The sequence below is a fragment of the Ahaetulla prasina genome, chromosome 6, assembly GCF_028640845.1.
Source record: "Ahaetulla prasina isolate Xishuangbanna chromosome 6, ASM2864084v1, whole genome shotgun sequence".
Taxonomy (NCBI): domain Eukaryota; kingdom Metazoa; phylum Chordata; class Lepidosauria; order Squamata; family Colubridae; genus Ahaetulla; species Ahaetulla prasina.
Window position 1 is genome coordinate 84926690 of NC_080544.1, and position 14269 is coordinate 84940958.

The following is a 14269-nucleotide window of genomic DNA, read 5'->3' on the forward strand; positions in this document are numbered from 1 at the left end:
GTAAAAACATACAGATAGGCTCACATTTGCTCATTCAAATGCTTCTGGATAACTTGCAAGGAGAAAGTGGAGAAATATCTCTTTCTTATAGCTATAACCCTGCAAATGATATTTGGAAGGCTGTTTCTCCAACCTGGAGAAAATTTTAATTCTTCAAAATAGCCTTGACAGACTTGTCCTTTATGAATTTATCCAATCCTCTTTTAATGCCATCCAAGTTGATGGTCACCATCATGTTACCTTGTAATAAATTTGACAGGTTAATTCTGCAGTTTATTTTTAAAAAAATGCTTTCTGTTCTCTGTTCTCTGTTCCAAATCTTCTTCTAGTGAGTTTCATTCGATGACTCTTACCCCTAATATTCTGAATCAGAAGGAAAACCTCTCCCTATTATTTTCTCCGCCATATACAGTATAGTTCTATACACTTCGATAGTATCATATGTGGTTCTATACACTTTGATGATGTCTCTGCCCCAGCCCTTCACTTTTGTTCCAAACTAAAGAGTTTCAAAAATTCTAGCTTTTACTTGCAAGGATGATGCTTGGGGCCTCAATAATTTTGCTTGCACTCTTCTCTGCTTTGTCCAGCAATGTTATGTTTTCTTTTTTTTTTTCAAATAGAATGTCCAGAAAAATAACCAGAATTTCACTTACGGCTATGCCATAGATTGATATAAAGGCATTTCAAGGTTGAGTGTCAAATTTTCCATCCCTTTCTTAGCATGAATTATTCTTGTTCTCAGCTGCCACAAATGAAATCAACATCTTCACTGAGCTGTAGAGCTTCAAATCTATACCTTATACCCAAAGGGGTTCCTTTTTTCTCTCTCGGATGTTAAAATAAAGTCTCCTTCAGATTGAGCTCAACTACTAGCAAGTTCAGGAATGTCTCTATGATATTATCTTGGCAGCAACATGGAAATAGGATACCACTGCATTCTTTCAGGATTTTTTTGTTCATTTGTTTTACTCTCATTTAATCTACAGCTCCAATATTCCTTTGAGGTCTCCCATCCAAATATTAACCAGACCTCTTCCTGGTTAACTCTCAAGTCCAGATTCTGGATCCAAATACATATACTAATTCACAGATTCTTAAAAATTAATATATAATTGAAATAAAGGGTTTCTTTTGGGACTGATGGAGAAACAGCTGGAAAAAGGTAATGGAACTTTTTTTAATACATAAAACGTTCAGGAAGATCATTGCATACATAAAGATTCAGGACTAGGAATGGTTGGTGAAAATGATGGCTAAAATGTATTTGATCAGAGAAAAAACAGTATCTACATTTATTGCTGACTGGAAATCTATTATAGATTTTTCACATGAAACAGGAAAAAATTAATTCATAATAGATGGTTTTGATTATTGGATTATGTAATAATCATGGAATAAAAGATACATTTATAAATTTGTAATTGTACTTATAACTGCTGTAAAGCAGATCAATATGTATTTCTTCGTAACTTTGTTCTTTCTTTTCATATTTTCCTTTTCCTTTTCTTTCACTTTTTGCTTTGTCTTTTATTTCTTTTTCTTTTCTTTTATATTACGTTATATTAGTTTCTATCACTTTTATTTACCTTTTAAAAAATCTTTAATAAAGATTACATATTAAAAGTTGATTAAAAACTCTTGTATTAATTGCTAGAAGGATTTGAAAATCGCTGAGAGGCAAAATGAAACACTTTTGTTCATTGGCAAAGGATCAAAGATTGAAAGGTTAAGTTAATTTTTATTCAAACAGAGGTGCATTTCACTTACTTGTGAACTCTTGTACCACTAGATTACAATAAAACAGATATGTGGGCAATAAAAGCAACCTGACATTTGTTTTTAGTCCCTTTTTAGCCTAACTCTCTATTTGTGTAAGAACACCATTATTCTGTGGGTTGTAAGTAGCAAAAAATACCTCGACTTACTATGTTGACTGGTTCTTTTTTTAAAAAAAACACACCACACAGTATTTTCTCTTCCTCATTGGAAAAAAAATGACTAAGAGGAACTAAAGATTTCCATTCTTCTACTGTTTCAGTCACTCGGTTTTGTCTTCTTTTTCTTGCCAGACTCTAGGTTATGGCTAAGTCAGAAAGTCAGATGGATATAACTGAAATGAACTCCCCAAAACCAAAGAGAAAACTGCGCTGGAGTCCACTGGAAATTGGACTTGCTGCTGTAGTGCTGCTTCTTGCTATAGTAGCCATCACCATGATCATTCTGTATGCAACTTATGATGGTAAGTAGGAGCCCCTCCCTAAACTTAAAATGTCAGTAACAAAAATTGAAAACATTATATTATAAGTGAGGAGAGAAAATGTCAGTGAGTATAATTTCCTAGAAACAGATTTGATTATAACACCCTAGGCAGAGCAATTTGATTAGAATAATTGAGCTGTAGAATTGTTGAAATTTTAGCTACTAAACTAGAAAATAGTCCATATTCTGTTGTGATGTAGTATGATTTAATGGCTAAAGTGTACGACTAGAACCAATGACACTCAAGATCAAGTCCAACTGTAGGTATAGAGACTTACTGAGTGACTTTGGAATGATAATTCTTTCTTAGTCCAACCTCCCTTAAAAGGTTGCCATTGTGTGAGTAAATGAAAATAAATCTTCTGTAGATATATTTGAATTCTTGGAGAAAAAACAGGAGATGAATCTAACAATTACAATATATAAAATAAGAGTCTCCTTTTAATATTTATATCTTAAAATCTATGTCATTATTGTTAGAAATAAAACTTTCTAACTGATTGATAGATCTGTATTTGAATTGGGCTTCTCAAAGACAATTAAGCAGGATTCCATCATCAACTAGACAGTCAATGTAACATTGTGAATATAGTTATATAGTGAATCTGTCACGCTCAAATTCCCATGTTTGGGCTAGTTATTCTGTATCAAACCAAAGACACAAGACTGCTGTTGTAGCAATAAAATGGAGACCCTTCCCCTCCTCACTCCTGCAGAGCCATGAACTCCGCAGAAAAAAAAGGATGGATGGGTAATAAATATAATTGTTGCATTGGGCCTTCAGGCCTGGCAATTATACTATAATTATATTTTAAAGAATATTTGCCAACATTGCACTATTATTCTCCTCCCCTGCCTTTTCTGAGTGTTAAAAATATAGAGGAATCGTCCACTCCACTTGCCACTTGCCATTGGAAAATGGCAATTAGAGATGAATTGGTATTTTTTAATATTTGAGTTTTATTTACTAACAGATAGATTGAACAGAGTAGCAACATGAAGGTTAAAGATGTATTTCAGAACTCTATATCTGAATCTGACACTTCTCTGACTTTGTATCTTTGTATCTGACACCTAGAGGAAGGCAAATCTCTTTCAGAACTTGTTCTCTTTCTTTGTCTCTTTATCCATTTCTCACCTAATATTAATCTCTCAAGGAATGCCTGTTGTTTCATATTGGCTTTGTCCTTTCCCTTCAGGTGGTGGAGAGAATAACCTGAATTATCTATATTTCTGGGGCCACTTCCTAGTCTTTGGATCAATTTCCTGTAATCTTTGTAATAGAAGATGTGATAAGTAATTTTATCACTGACTAGTAAGGAGTATTTGCTGCAATTATTTTATATTCAAATTCAGTACAATAGAATTCTTTATTGGCCAAGTGTGATTGGACACATAAGGAATTTGTCTTTGATGCATATGCTCTCAGTGTACATAAAGAAAAAAAGAAAATATATTCATCAAGAATCATAAGATACAACACTTAGTGATAGTCATGGGATACTAATAAGCAATGAAATCATAGTAGGAAACAATAAAAACAATATAAGTTGTAAAGAGACAAGCAACATGGATATAGCCATAAGTGGGAAGAGATAAGTACTAGTAAGGATGAGAAGAACTACAGGCTTAGTAGTTAATTTGACAGTGTTGTGGGAATTAGTTATTTAGCAGAGTGATGGCATTAGGAAAAAAGCTGTCCTTTTGTCTTGTTGTTGTTCTGGTATGCAGAGCCCTATAGCATCGTTTTGAGGGTAGAAGTTGAAACAATTTATGTCCAGGATGTGAGGGGTCTGTAGATATTTTCACAGCCCTCTTTTTGACTCGTGCAGTATGCAGGTCCTAAATGGAAGGCAGGTTGATAGCAATTATTTTTTCTGCAGTTCTAATTATCTGTTGAAGTATGTGTCTGTTTTGTTTGGTTGCAGAGCCAAACTAGACAGTTATAGAGGTGCAGATGACAGACTCAATAATTCCTTTCTAGAACTGAATAAGCAGCTCCTTGGGCAGTTTTTTTTTTAATTTGCATTTATATCCCGCCCTTCTCCAAAGACTCAGGGCGGCTTACACTATATTAAGCAATAGTCTTCATCCATTTGTATATTATATAAAAAGTCAACTTTTTGCCCCCAACAATCTGGGTCCTCACTTTACCTACCTTATAAAGGATGGAAGGCTGAGTCAACCTTGGGCCTGGTGGGACTTGAACTTGCAGTAATTGCAAGCTGCTGTGTTAATAACAGACTGTCTTAGTCTGTTGAGCCACCAGAGGGCCCTCTGGTGTTTGAGCTTTCTGAGTTGGCACAGAAAGAACATTCTTTGTTGTGCTTTTTTGATGTTTTTGATGTTAGGTGTCCATTTTAAGTCTTGAGACATGATAGAAACTAGAAACTTGAAGGACTCTACTGTTGATACTGTGTTGTCTAGTGTTGTAAGAGGTGGTAGTATAGGAGAGTTCCTCCTAAAATCTACCACCATTTCTACAGTTTTGGGTGATTTAGATCAAGATTGTTCTGGTTGCATCACAAGACTAGTTGTTCTGAAGAAATAATAGAAGATCATTTCTTCAGAAAAAAAAATCCCCCAGCCATTAAAAAAATTAACACATACATACTTAACACACTTAATTCAAATTCTGTTAGTCATTTCCTTTTCACTGTGACAAAAATATTTCCTTTCTGCAGCTTCAAAAACTGTTTAGAAGACAGATATCTGTTTTAGTATCTTAAGTCTTTCTTCTTTCTATCCTCTGGCAAAAATTAGATTATCCTTAGGTCCAAATAATGTGGTATTTTTCTTAATTTGGTGAAGTTTAAGAATGTGCATTACATTAAAATGTGGGTGGCAGAAAAGAGATTGAATCTTACTTTTTTTATATAATAGTTACATTACAGAAAGGATGTTCACCTAAGAAATTTTCAGTTCCTTTTTCATATAAATTGCATTTGCTACCATAATTCAGAGATCACATATTTCCTCCTTGTCATCTGAAAACACACACATAGAAACATATATCAGCAGTTCCAATTTCTTGTCAGATCTTATCACTTACTTGTCCTTAAATTAAGCCTATCTATGTGGGCTGAAGAAAAATCCAGATGACCATTAGAGGTCAGAAAGACATCAACAAGCTTCTACCAAGTAGCCAACTGGATAGTTTTCAGCCTAGATTTGGCAGTTGCATCCTAAGTATCCCAAAGCTCTTTCTGTAGATAGGTAGATGGGGTTTTAGTTCCCTAAACAGACCTAAAAACATCAGTAAATATATGGATAGCCACACACTTCCACCCACACTCCAAACAAGCCTATTCCGTGTCTTGTTTGTCTCAGAGAGGTATAATCATCCATATTTGAATTAATCTGTTTTGCTGCATGAGGGACCGCAATCCAAAATGTTAAAATTTCCAACCACAATGACTCTCAGTAGGAAGTAGTAAGAAGGGAAGACCATAATGAAAGAAATCGTCTCACTTGGCTGTTCCAAAAACAGTGTTAGCATCATTAATAAAAGGAGCCCTGAAATCATTGGTAAAGTATTACTTCCTCAGGAGAAATGCCATTGATTTAAAACAGAGGTCTTCAAACTTGGCAGATTTAAGACTTGTGGACTTCAACTCCCAGAATTCTCCATCTAGCATAGCTGGCTGGAGAATTCTGGGAGTTGAAGTCCACAAGTCTTAAAGCGGCCAAGTTTGAGGACCCCGGTAGCATGTTTCCTTCCCAAGTCAGGCACAGACATGATGAAAAAATATGGTAAGTCTTTTCCCTCTAAACAATACTTTGTCTTTCCCTTTGCATTCATGCATACCGAGAACTTCACTTTCTCCTGTCCTAATTTCAGTATACTTATTTTATATTGATGAAGCTTCTATTTTAATTCTTTGCTGTCAGAATAGTGACCTAGTACTAGGACAAACCCAAATGTCTTGAAGAAGCAGATGTCTGCATTATATAAATAGACACATTTAGTTTGTATCTATTAGGAATGAGTTTCAAAATTTTAAGTACAATGACGTTAATGTGCTATGAAAAAAAAAACATCCTCATCCATCCTTTTTTTTTTCCAGATGGTATTTGTAAAACTTCGGACTGCATAAAATCAGGTAAGATAGATAGAATGTCTTCATTTGTTTTACTTTATTAATAAGGAGTTTCTGAAAATAATGTATCCTAAAGCACAAGCCAGTGTTTTGTGTTGTGTCTCTTGAATTGTACATCTGTTTTACACTTTCACTCCATATGACAATCTGCTTTTGAAAGTCAGAGATATAACAATACAATACCACAGTGGAAACTGTAGAAAGTAACTGCAGGTAAGCCAACTCAAGAAAGATATATTTATCACAAATCCAGAATTCTGAAGTTCTATTCCTTTGATTAAACACAAACACAATAATGGAATCACTTGCAGCTGTACAACATTGTATTAGAGCATTCCTAAAATTAATAGACCTCTGCAAATACAGAGCCTTGTGATAAGATATTAATAGATTTAGCTCACAAAATATCTCTATAAAATGCCTAAGGTTAAGGGAAGTAGACCTAGTAATTCAAAATGTGGTGTTTTGTTTGATAATGAGAGTATATAAGATGGTATGCTGACTTAATGGAATAGGCATAGACTCACCCATGCTGGTTCTAATATATAGAATCAATATTTGAATCTCCGAACGTCAAGGTTTTCCTTTTCTTGTCTTGAAATGACAACCAATCATTTCACAGGGAAGCGAAAGAAGGCTTGTAGTTTTGCTCTGCTTATATGATTAGCTTATTAAAATACCTCTTAAAGTACAGTAACTATGCTGATAATTGTGCTAATCCTAATCGCATATAGTCATGCAAATAATGTTGGGACCAAATAGGTAAGATGGCTGAATTGAAAGGGGGCAGTGTTCATTAAAGTTTTGAAAGGCTCAGAACAATATCTTATGTTTTCAACAGTGTGTCAGAGGTCATACAAAAGGAACATATATATCCTTATACAGGCATAATAGAAATGTGTTCCTAGTGCAAAATTAATTAGGCTAATTCTCACTTTCTTGCTGTGCTGCAAAAGGATGAGCAAAAAAAGTTAACAATCCTACAGCAGTGTGGTATGACAAGCTAAAAAACATGTTTTTAGTTGTATTGAAAACCGGGGCCTTTTCTCCCCACCATTTAGATTGAAAGCAATTCTCAGTTGTGTATACAATGCAATGCATTGCAATTTGTGCATTCTCAGTTGTGTATACAAGCCTGATTCAGGAGCATCCACCAGGGGAAGGGAATGAAAAAGTTAAGTTGGCAGCTACAAATTATCATGTATAAAAAAGGGACAGGACTTCAATTGCCTGCAGATGCCTCTGATCTAATCAATTGCATTGTGCCAAGATGTCATACGGCACATGATTATCAGGGTTAAGTTCTGAAGGAGAGAGAAAACAATGTTAAATCATAACCAGATGATAAAGGTTAAAATCACCTAGCGGAAAAAAGCAGATTAGCACAAAGGTCAAAAATTCCGTTGCATAGCTGACCTAAATGAAGTCTTTTGTCCTCTCACCTGTTTAACATGAAGAGCAGTTTTAAATTTGCATTAATAACTTTAGCTCTGTGAACAGATCGTAAACTGGTTTCTTTTCTGTGTTACCTCTTCTGCCCTGACAGGCATGGCAAGGGGATGGAGTGAGAGTGGAGATGGGAAGTCATCAGGACACAGCATATTAACCTTTGAAATATTTAAAAATATATGGTCAGAATTCTTGGTTAGGGGCAGAAATTAACAAGAGGAAAAATTACAAGACTAGTGGTTTGTTTGTTTTTTTAAATCATGATGGCTGAGTTAAAGTACTGCATTGAACCAGGACAATTAAAGACTTAGTTAACATTGACAGACTGCATAAACAGAGGGATAGAATCAAGACCATGTGAAGTGTTAATAACACATTATAATGCCTTGGTAAGGCCACACTTGGAATATTGCATTCAGTGTTGGTCGCCATGATGTAAAAAAGATGTTGAGACTCTAGAAAGAGTGCAGAGAAGAGCAACAAAGATGATTAGGGGACTGAAGGCTAAAACATATGAAGAACGGTTGCAGGAACTGGGTATGTCTATTTTAATGAAAAGAAGGACTAGGGGAGACATGATAGCAGTGTTCCAATATCTCAGGGGTTGCCACAAAGAAGAGGGAGTCAAACTATTCTCCAAAGCACCAGAGGGTAGACCAAGAAGCAATCGGTGGAAACTAATCAAGGAGAGAAGCAACTTAGAACTAAGGAGAAATTTCCTGACAGTTAGAACAATTAATAAGTGGAACGACTTGTCTGCAGAAGTTGTGAATGCTCCAACACTGGAAATTTTTAAGAAAATGTTGGATAACCATCTGGGGGTTGGACTAGAAGACCTCCAAGGTCCCTTCCAACTCTGTTATTATGTTATGTTATGTTAGTTATCTATATGGCAATGCTTGAAACTTTGTTGGTGTTAACTGGGGAGAGGAGGAGAATTGTGACACAGAATACGAACCAGCCACGTTGGTGAGTTTAAGATTCAGTATATTATGCAACCTAGAATGTGAGTTAATTAAGCAACACTGATAAGCACTAGTGTGAATGCAGTCAAGTTCATGATACTGATTTTTCCTTTAAACTTTCATTGCACGTTTTATAGTGTTCTGGATTGTACAGGATTCTGATTTGTGGGAACAGAGATAACATGAAGGTGAAACTTTATCTGAATAGCATAACTGACTCCTGCAGTGTCTTGCATGCTATTTATTAAAATAAGTTCACTTATCAAGATTAATGTTTAATAATTAATATTTGCTTTTCAAGTTAATAAAATATTTTTACTATCCAAAACCAATTAACCTAGAACAGAATGTTAAGCTTACTTAATCAAAATACTTTTTAGTTGCTGAATCACTTTCCTGAGGCACATTAAGGAAACTGCGCTTTCTTAGATTGAAAAAAGTGCTGAATAATATACTTTCCTTGCAAAGCCATCACTTATTGGATGTTTTAAACTAGTTAACAATTTGCAGTGGTATAACCTTATGTTTATATATTTATTTATTTTTATCTCACCTTTATTATTTTTATAAATAACTCAAAACAGCGAACATGCCTAATATTCCTTCTTTCTCCTATTTTTCCTACAACAACAACCCTGTGAGGTGGGTTGGGCTGTGAAAGAGAGACTAGGTGAAAAGTCACATAGTCACCCAGTCAATTTTCATGCCTAAAACAGAACTATCACTCACAATCTTCAGGATTCTAGCATGGCTCTTTAACCACTCTTGATAGATAGATAACAGTGTCAGATTCCATTCTCTGGGAACTCATGTAATTGAAGGTTTTTTAAACATAAATTAGGTGTTAAATATCTCCAAAAATAAATACTGTGCTGAAAAATGAATCTTGATAACTGACTGTGATAATGATAACAGGTTTTTGTGATCCTCTTTTGTATTTGGGGGGATTCAAATTGATTTTAAAAAAATAGTTTAGTTTACCAATATAGTCATTAAAACTATCAAACCACAGATGTGAGTGAGTGCATTTCCGGGTAAGGATATACAGTATCTGCACTTTCTGCTTGGCCAATTGCCATTATGGGTTCCCCACCTCTGCCTGGAACAGATGTCATCCTCCCTTACTCACAGCCTGTTGCAAATGAAACCACAAAGTCTTTGCTGGTTTTGATTTTTTTTTTAAAAAAATACTCTTTTCTCATCAGAACTGTCTTGAACCCTTCAGAGCAGATGTTCCTCAGCAGTTCTTTGCTCTCATCTTCTGGTAACCTCAGCTCCAACTAACTGCAGTATTTGTCCTCTTTCCACCCCTCAGGGGCTGGTCACTGTGCTATGTAAACCAGGGGTCTCCAACCTCGTCCACTTTAAGACTTGTGGTCTTCAACTCCCAGAATTCTGGGAGTTGAAGACCACAAGTCTTAAAGTGGACGAGGTTGGAGACCCGAGATGTAGACAGTCTCTACATGTTTCTATAGTCTTGCAGTTGATCAGTGATGGCAAGTTAAATCAATAAAACTTTTCTTATCCCTAGAAGCTCATGTTCCATTCAATTCTTACATCTTTCTGTGGGCATCCAGCAAGGCTTGCCTTCCCTACATGGATGGTAAGGACAAGTAGTTAGGGATGATCTTGCAATGGCCATAGTCCACATAGCACCAGCCTGGACCTGTTAGTAACCCATTTCAATCCAAACTGGAATTTCTGGCCTAAGAAGCAGCAAGAAGCAGTAGAAGACAGAATCATCTTAGGCTAGAGTAGAGAATTGCTCTGTTTCCTCCTAACAGAAGATTTAGGAGATTGCATAGCCATAAGCAATTTGGTTCAGAATCCTTGAACAACGCTCTAAGTTTGTAGAATGAAATCTAAAGGAAAGGAATGGATCTCCCAAAGATTTGTGAATTTCAAGGATAACAGTGCCGTTTCAGGATCAAGGGTCATCTTGGGGAAAGTGGAATGATTTGCTATCAAGTCAATGTTGATTCTACCACACCATAATCTATCCATAACCTCAGGTCTTCTAATAATGCATTCATTGACACTGTAACTGAGTCTATCTATCTTGCTTCTGGTGTTCTTTTCTTCCACCTTTCCCAGCATTAGAGCCTTCTCCAGAAAGCAAGGTGTTCACTTGTGTCTCAGATAGGATAATATGAGCCTGGTTATTTGTGCCTTGGATAAGAACTCTGGATTCAATCACCCATTTATTTATTTTCTTGACTGTCCATAATATTCTTAGGAACCTTCTCCAACATCGAAATTTGGAAGTGGAGGGAAGAACTATTCTCCAAAAAGAGTGGGGCAGGGACTAGACAATAACAATGTTTGATTCAATTTGATTTACATTTAATTAAAATTAAAATTAATAAGATTACCCTCTTAACTCATCATGATTATTTTACTCTATCAAGTTACAACTTGATCTTGAATTTGGGAAATTTGGGTGGGGTCCGGTGATACTCAGATATCTTTTTTGGAACTTAGAGAACTTTAATGGCATTTAGATATAAACAAATATTACAAATCAGTTTAGAGACAGTATATCTACCACTAATACATTTGTTGTGATACCATGGGAAAAGGTATTGAACTCAGATTTACTCAGTTAATCAAAACAAGCAATGAGATTTAATCATGAGGATGGTGAAGTCTGAATCTCCCCAAGTATTATAGTTTAATAATTACTGTATGTTTATAGCCAGTTGACTGCCTTGCCTTATGTAAGTCCATTAGAACTGAAAATCTATTTTGTCAAATGCTGACACTAGCTAAAATCTGAAGTTTGAAGTGGGTTGTCCCACTACTTCAGCTTGGAGAGATTGCATTGCAGTGACATCCATGCTGTAATATACTGTACTCTATTGGGAAATCAATGAATAAGAGGGAATAGATAGACAGATAAGGCTGTCTCCAATCTTGTCATTGCATCATAGGGACTGCAGTTGCTAAATTCAAGACAACACATTTGCTTCACATATCATATATAGTATAACGTATCTAATTATTTACTCTAATTATTGTTTTCAATGAAACATGCTTTTACAAATATAATTTAATTTTATTAAGTTAATGATTATGAAAATGGTTTTAAGGAAACCAGCAGTAGATCTAAACCAAAAAAAAAGCTACATTGCTTGATGTAGTAGACTAAGGCACAAAGACTTCATGGTTTAGCCTATATTTATTTTTTTCTTGTTAACTCTGTGGGTGATATGGTAGATTTCAATGCAAAAAGACAGATAACCATTACATGAAAACAAGGAATTAAGAGTTCTTGGTATCTCATTGATGGGAGTTTTGCACCCCAAGTATAGCAGCCCTAATATTTAGTACATTAAGTATGCACTGTGTCTTTAAACCTATCTGTCTCTGTAATAATTTTCCTCCCTCCTCTTGATCCATACGAAACCCAGTTGTGGACCTGTATTAAATAATTGTTTTATTGATTTAATACAAATGAGAAAAGCTTGCACATATGATCAAGATTCAAAGACAAGCAAACAGTTTGGGGAGGAGGCAGAGAATATCACTGCCATATTTGCTTTTTCATAACATCATCTCTCTTTAGAATTACCTCTTTCATGCCCTGCTAACTTCTCTGCTTTGTTAAATCTATATGTTGAAATGGCAAATTGAGGCAATATGGGGCATTCTCCAGTCATGGAGATTCCCTTCGTACTCTAGAATTCTAATCTTTCAGTTCATTGAATTGTGCAGGGTCCCCAAAATAAGTAGATAGCATAAGAAAGAATATGCAGTTAGCAGTCAGAAAGTGACAGAGACCATATATTTAAGAGTGGAAGCCTCTCAAATAAATATTTCCTAAACATGTCATTCTTCTCAGTTAGATTATTTAATCTCTTGACAATGATCAAAAATAATTTCAATTCTTTCTATGATTCCTTTATTGTGCTCAGCAGTTGACCTCTATTTTATCTGTTCAAAGGTTAACAATTCCTATTCTATAACCTAAATGTATCCTTCCCCACTTTTAATCTGTGTTATGTGAAACTAAGTCCAGTAACTCTTCCTTCCAGGTAATTAGGCATTAATTGTTGTTATGTAGAACAAATCTGTTAATTTAGCTTCCCAGACAGGGAAATATGTTTTTGATCTATTAAATTGCTTTTCCCACAAAGGAAAACTGGTTGATGAAGGTATTTATGGTGGGCTACAAGTACAAAGAAATCTTTGTAGACTGTTCTATGCAGTTCAGTATGACAAGCTTTTTTAGGTCTATTCAGCCAATATATTGGCCTCACTTCATGGAGTCATTTGTGGCAAGAGGCAATTTTTCATTGCAGATGCTTAAAAGCAATGACAGGATATTAGTTTGATTCAGTGGTGGGTTTCAAAATTTTTTTACTACCGGTTATGTAGGCATGGCTTGGTGGGCGTGGCATGGGAAGGATACTGTAAAATCTCCATTCCCTCCCCAATGCAGGGAAAGGTTACTGCAAAATCCCCATTTCCTCCTGATCAGCTGGGACTAAGTAGGCAGAGAATAGATGGGAGCCGGACCAGTCAGAATTTTTACCACCAGTTCTCTGAATTACTCAAAATTTTCGCTACCGGTTCTTCATAACTGGTCAGAACCTGCTAAAACCCACCTCTGGTTTGATTTCAATAGCACTTTTTCTATTAGGGTATTCTCAGTATATGTAAGAAGCTCCTTCAATTCACAAGTAATTATTTGGAGCAAAAAATAGTCTTATTTCTGATTAAATATGCTATATACATTTGAGTGCTATATGAAGACTTGAACAAGAATGAAAGCTCTTTTTAAACTTGTTCAATTTAAGATGAATGAGGACTGAAGGAGAAACATGCACAGATATTGGGAGAATGGCCTCTAATATTGTTGGAAATATGGCCTCTAGTCCTGATTTGTATATTATCAATGGAGTATAATGCTTAAACAGAGTTAATATTATAGATTTTCTGGCTAGTCCAATATCCAGTGTTAATTTCAATGCATTCCATCCAGACATTCATGCAAGCCTCATTACATTAAAAAATGTGTTGCACTTTTAACAATACCTCAATGAAAGAATATAGTCCTTAGGTGTAATTTTAAAGAACACTGCCATTCAGAAAGAGGAATCTTTTTTTATTTATTTAATTTTGTCACAACAGTATACATAAACATTGTCATAGTAAAAAAAGAAAAACATCATGAAATATATATATATATATATATATATATATATATGTATGTATGTATGTAAAGGATATGCATAGTTATATTAATTAGATATAATAAAGAGAACAATAGGACAGGAACGGTAGGCACTTTTGTGCTCTTATGCACGCCCCTTATAGTCCTCTTAGGAATGGGGTGAGGTCAATAGTAGACAGTTTTTGGTTGAAGATTTTGGGATTTTTTGTAGAGACTATGGAGTCAGGTAATGAGTTCCAAGCATTAACAACTCTGTTGCAGAAGTCATATTTTCTGCAATCAAGTTTGATTTCAATCTCATCTTGACAATTGGAATC

The 14269-nt window shown here is 35.2% G+C and overlaps 1 protein-coding gene across 2 annotated transcripts in view; it reads left to right on the forward strand.

Moving 5' to 3' along the window:
* MME (membrane metalloendopeptidase) overlaps positions 1-14269 on the forward strand; it is a 74042-nt gene that overhangs the window by 12788 nt on the left and 46985 nt on the right. For both annotated transcript variants that reach the window (XM_058187837.1, XM_058187838.1), the window contains exons 2-3: positions 2073-2242; positions 6330-6365. In XM_058187837.1, the coding sequence (XP_058043820.1) occupies positions 2083-2242; positions 6330-6365 (196 nt within the window). In that variant the 5' untranslated portion in view covers positions 2073-2082. The remainder of the gene's footprint in view (positions 1-2072; positions 2243-6329; positions 6366-14269) is intronic.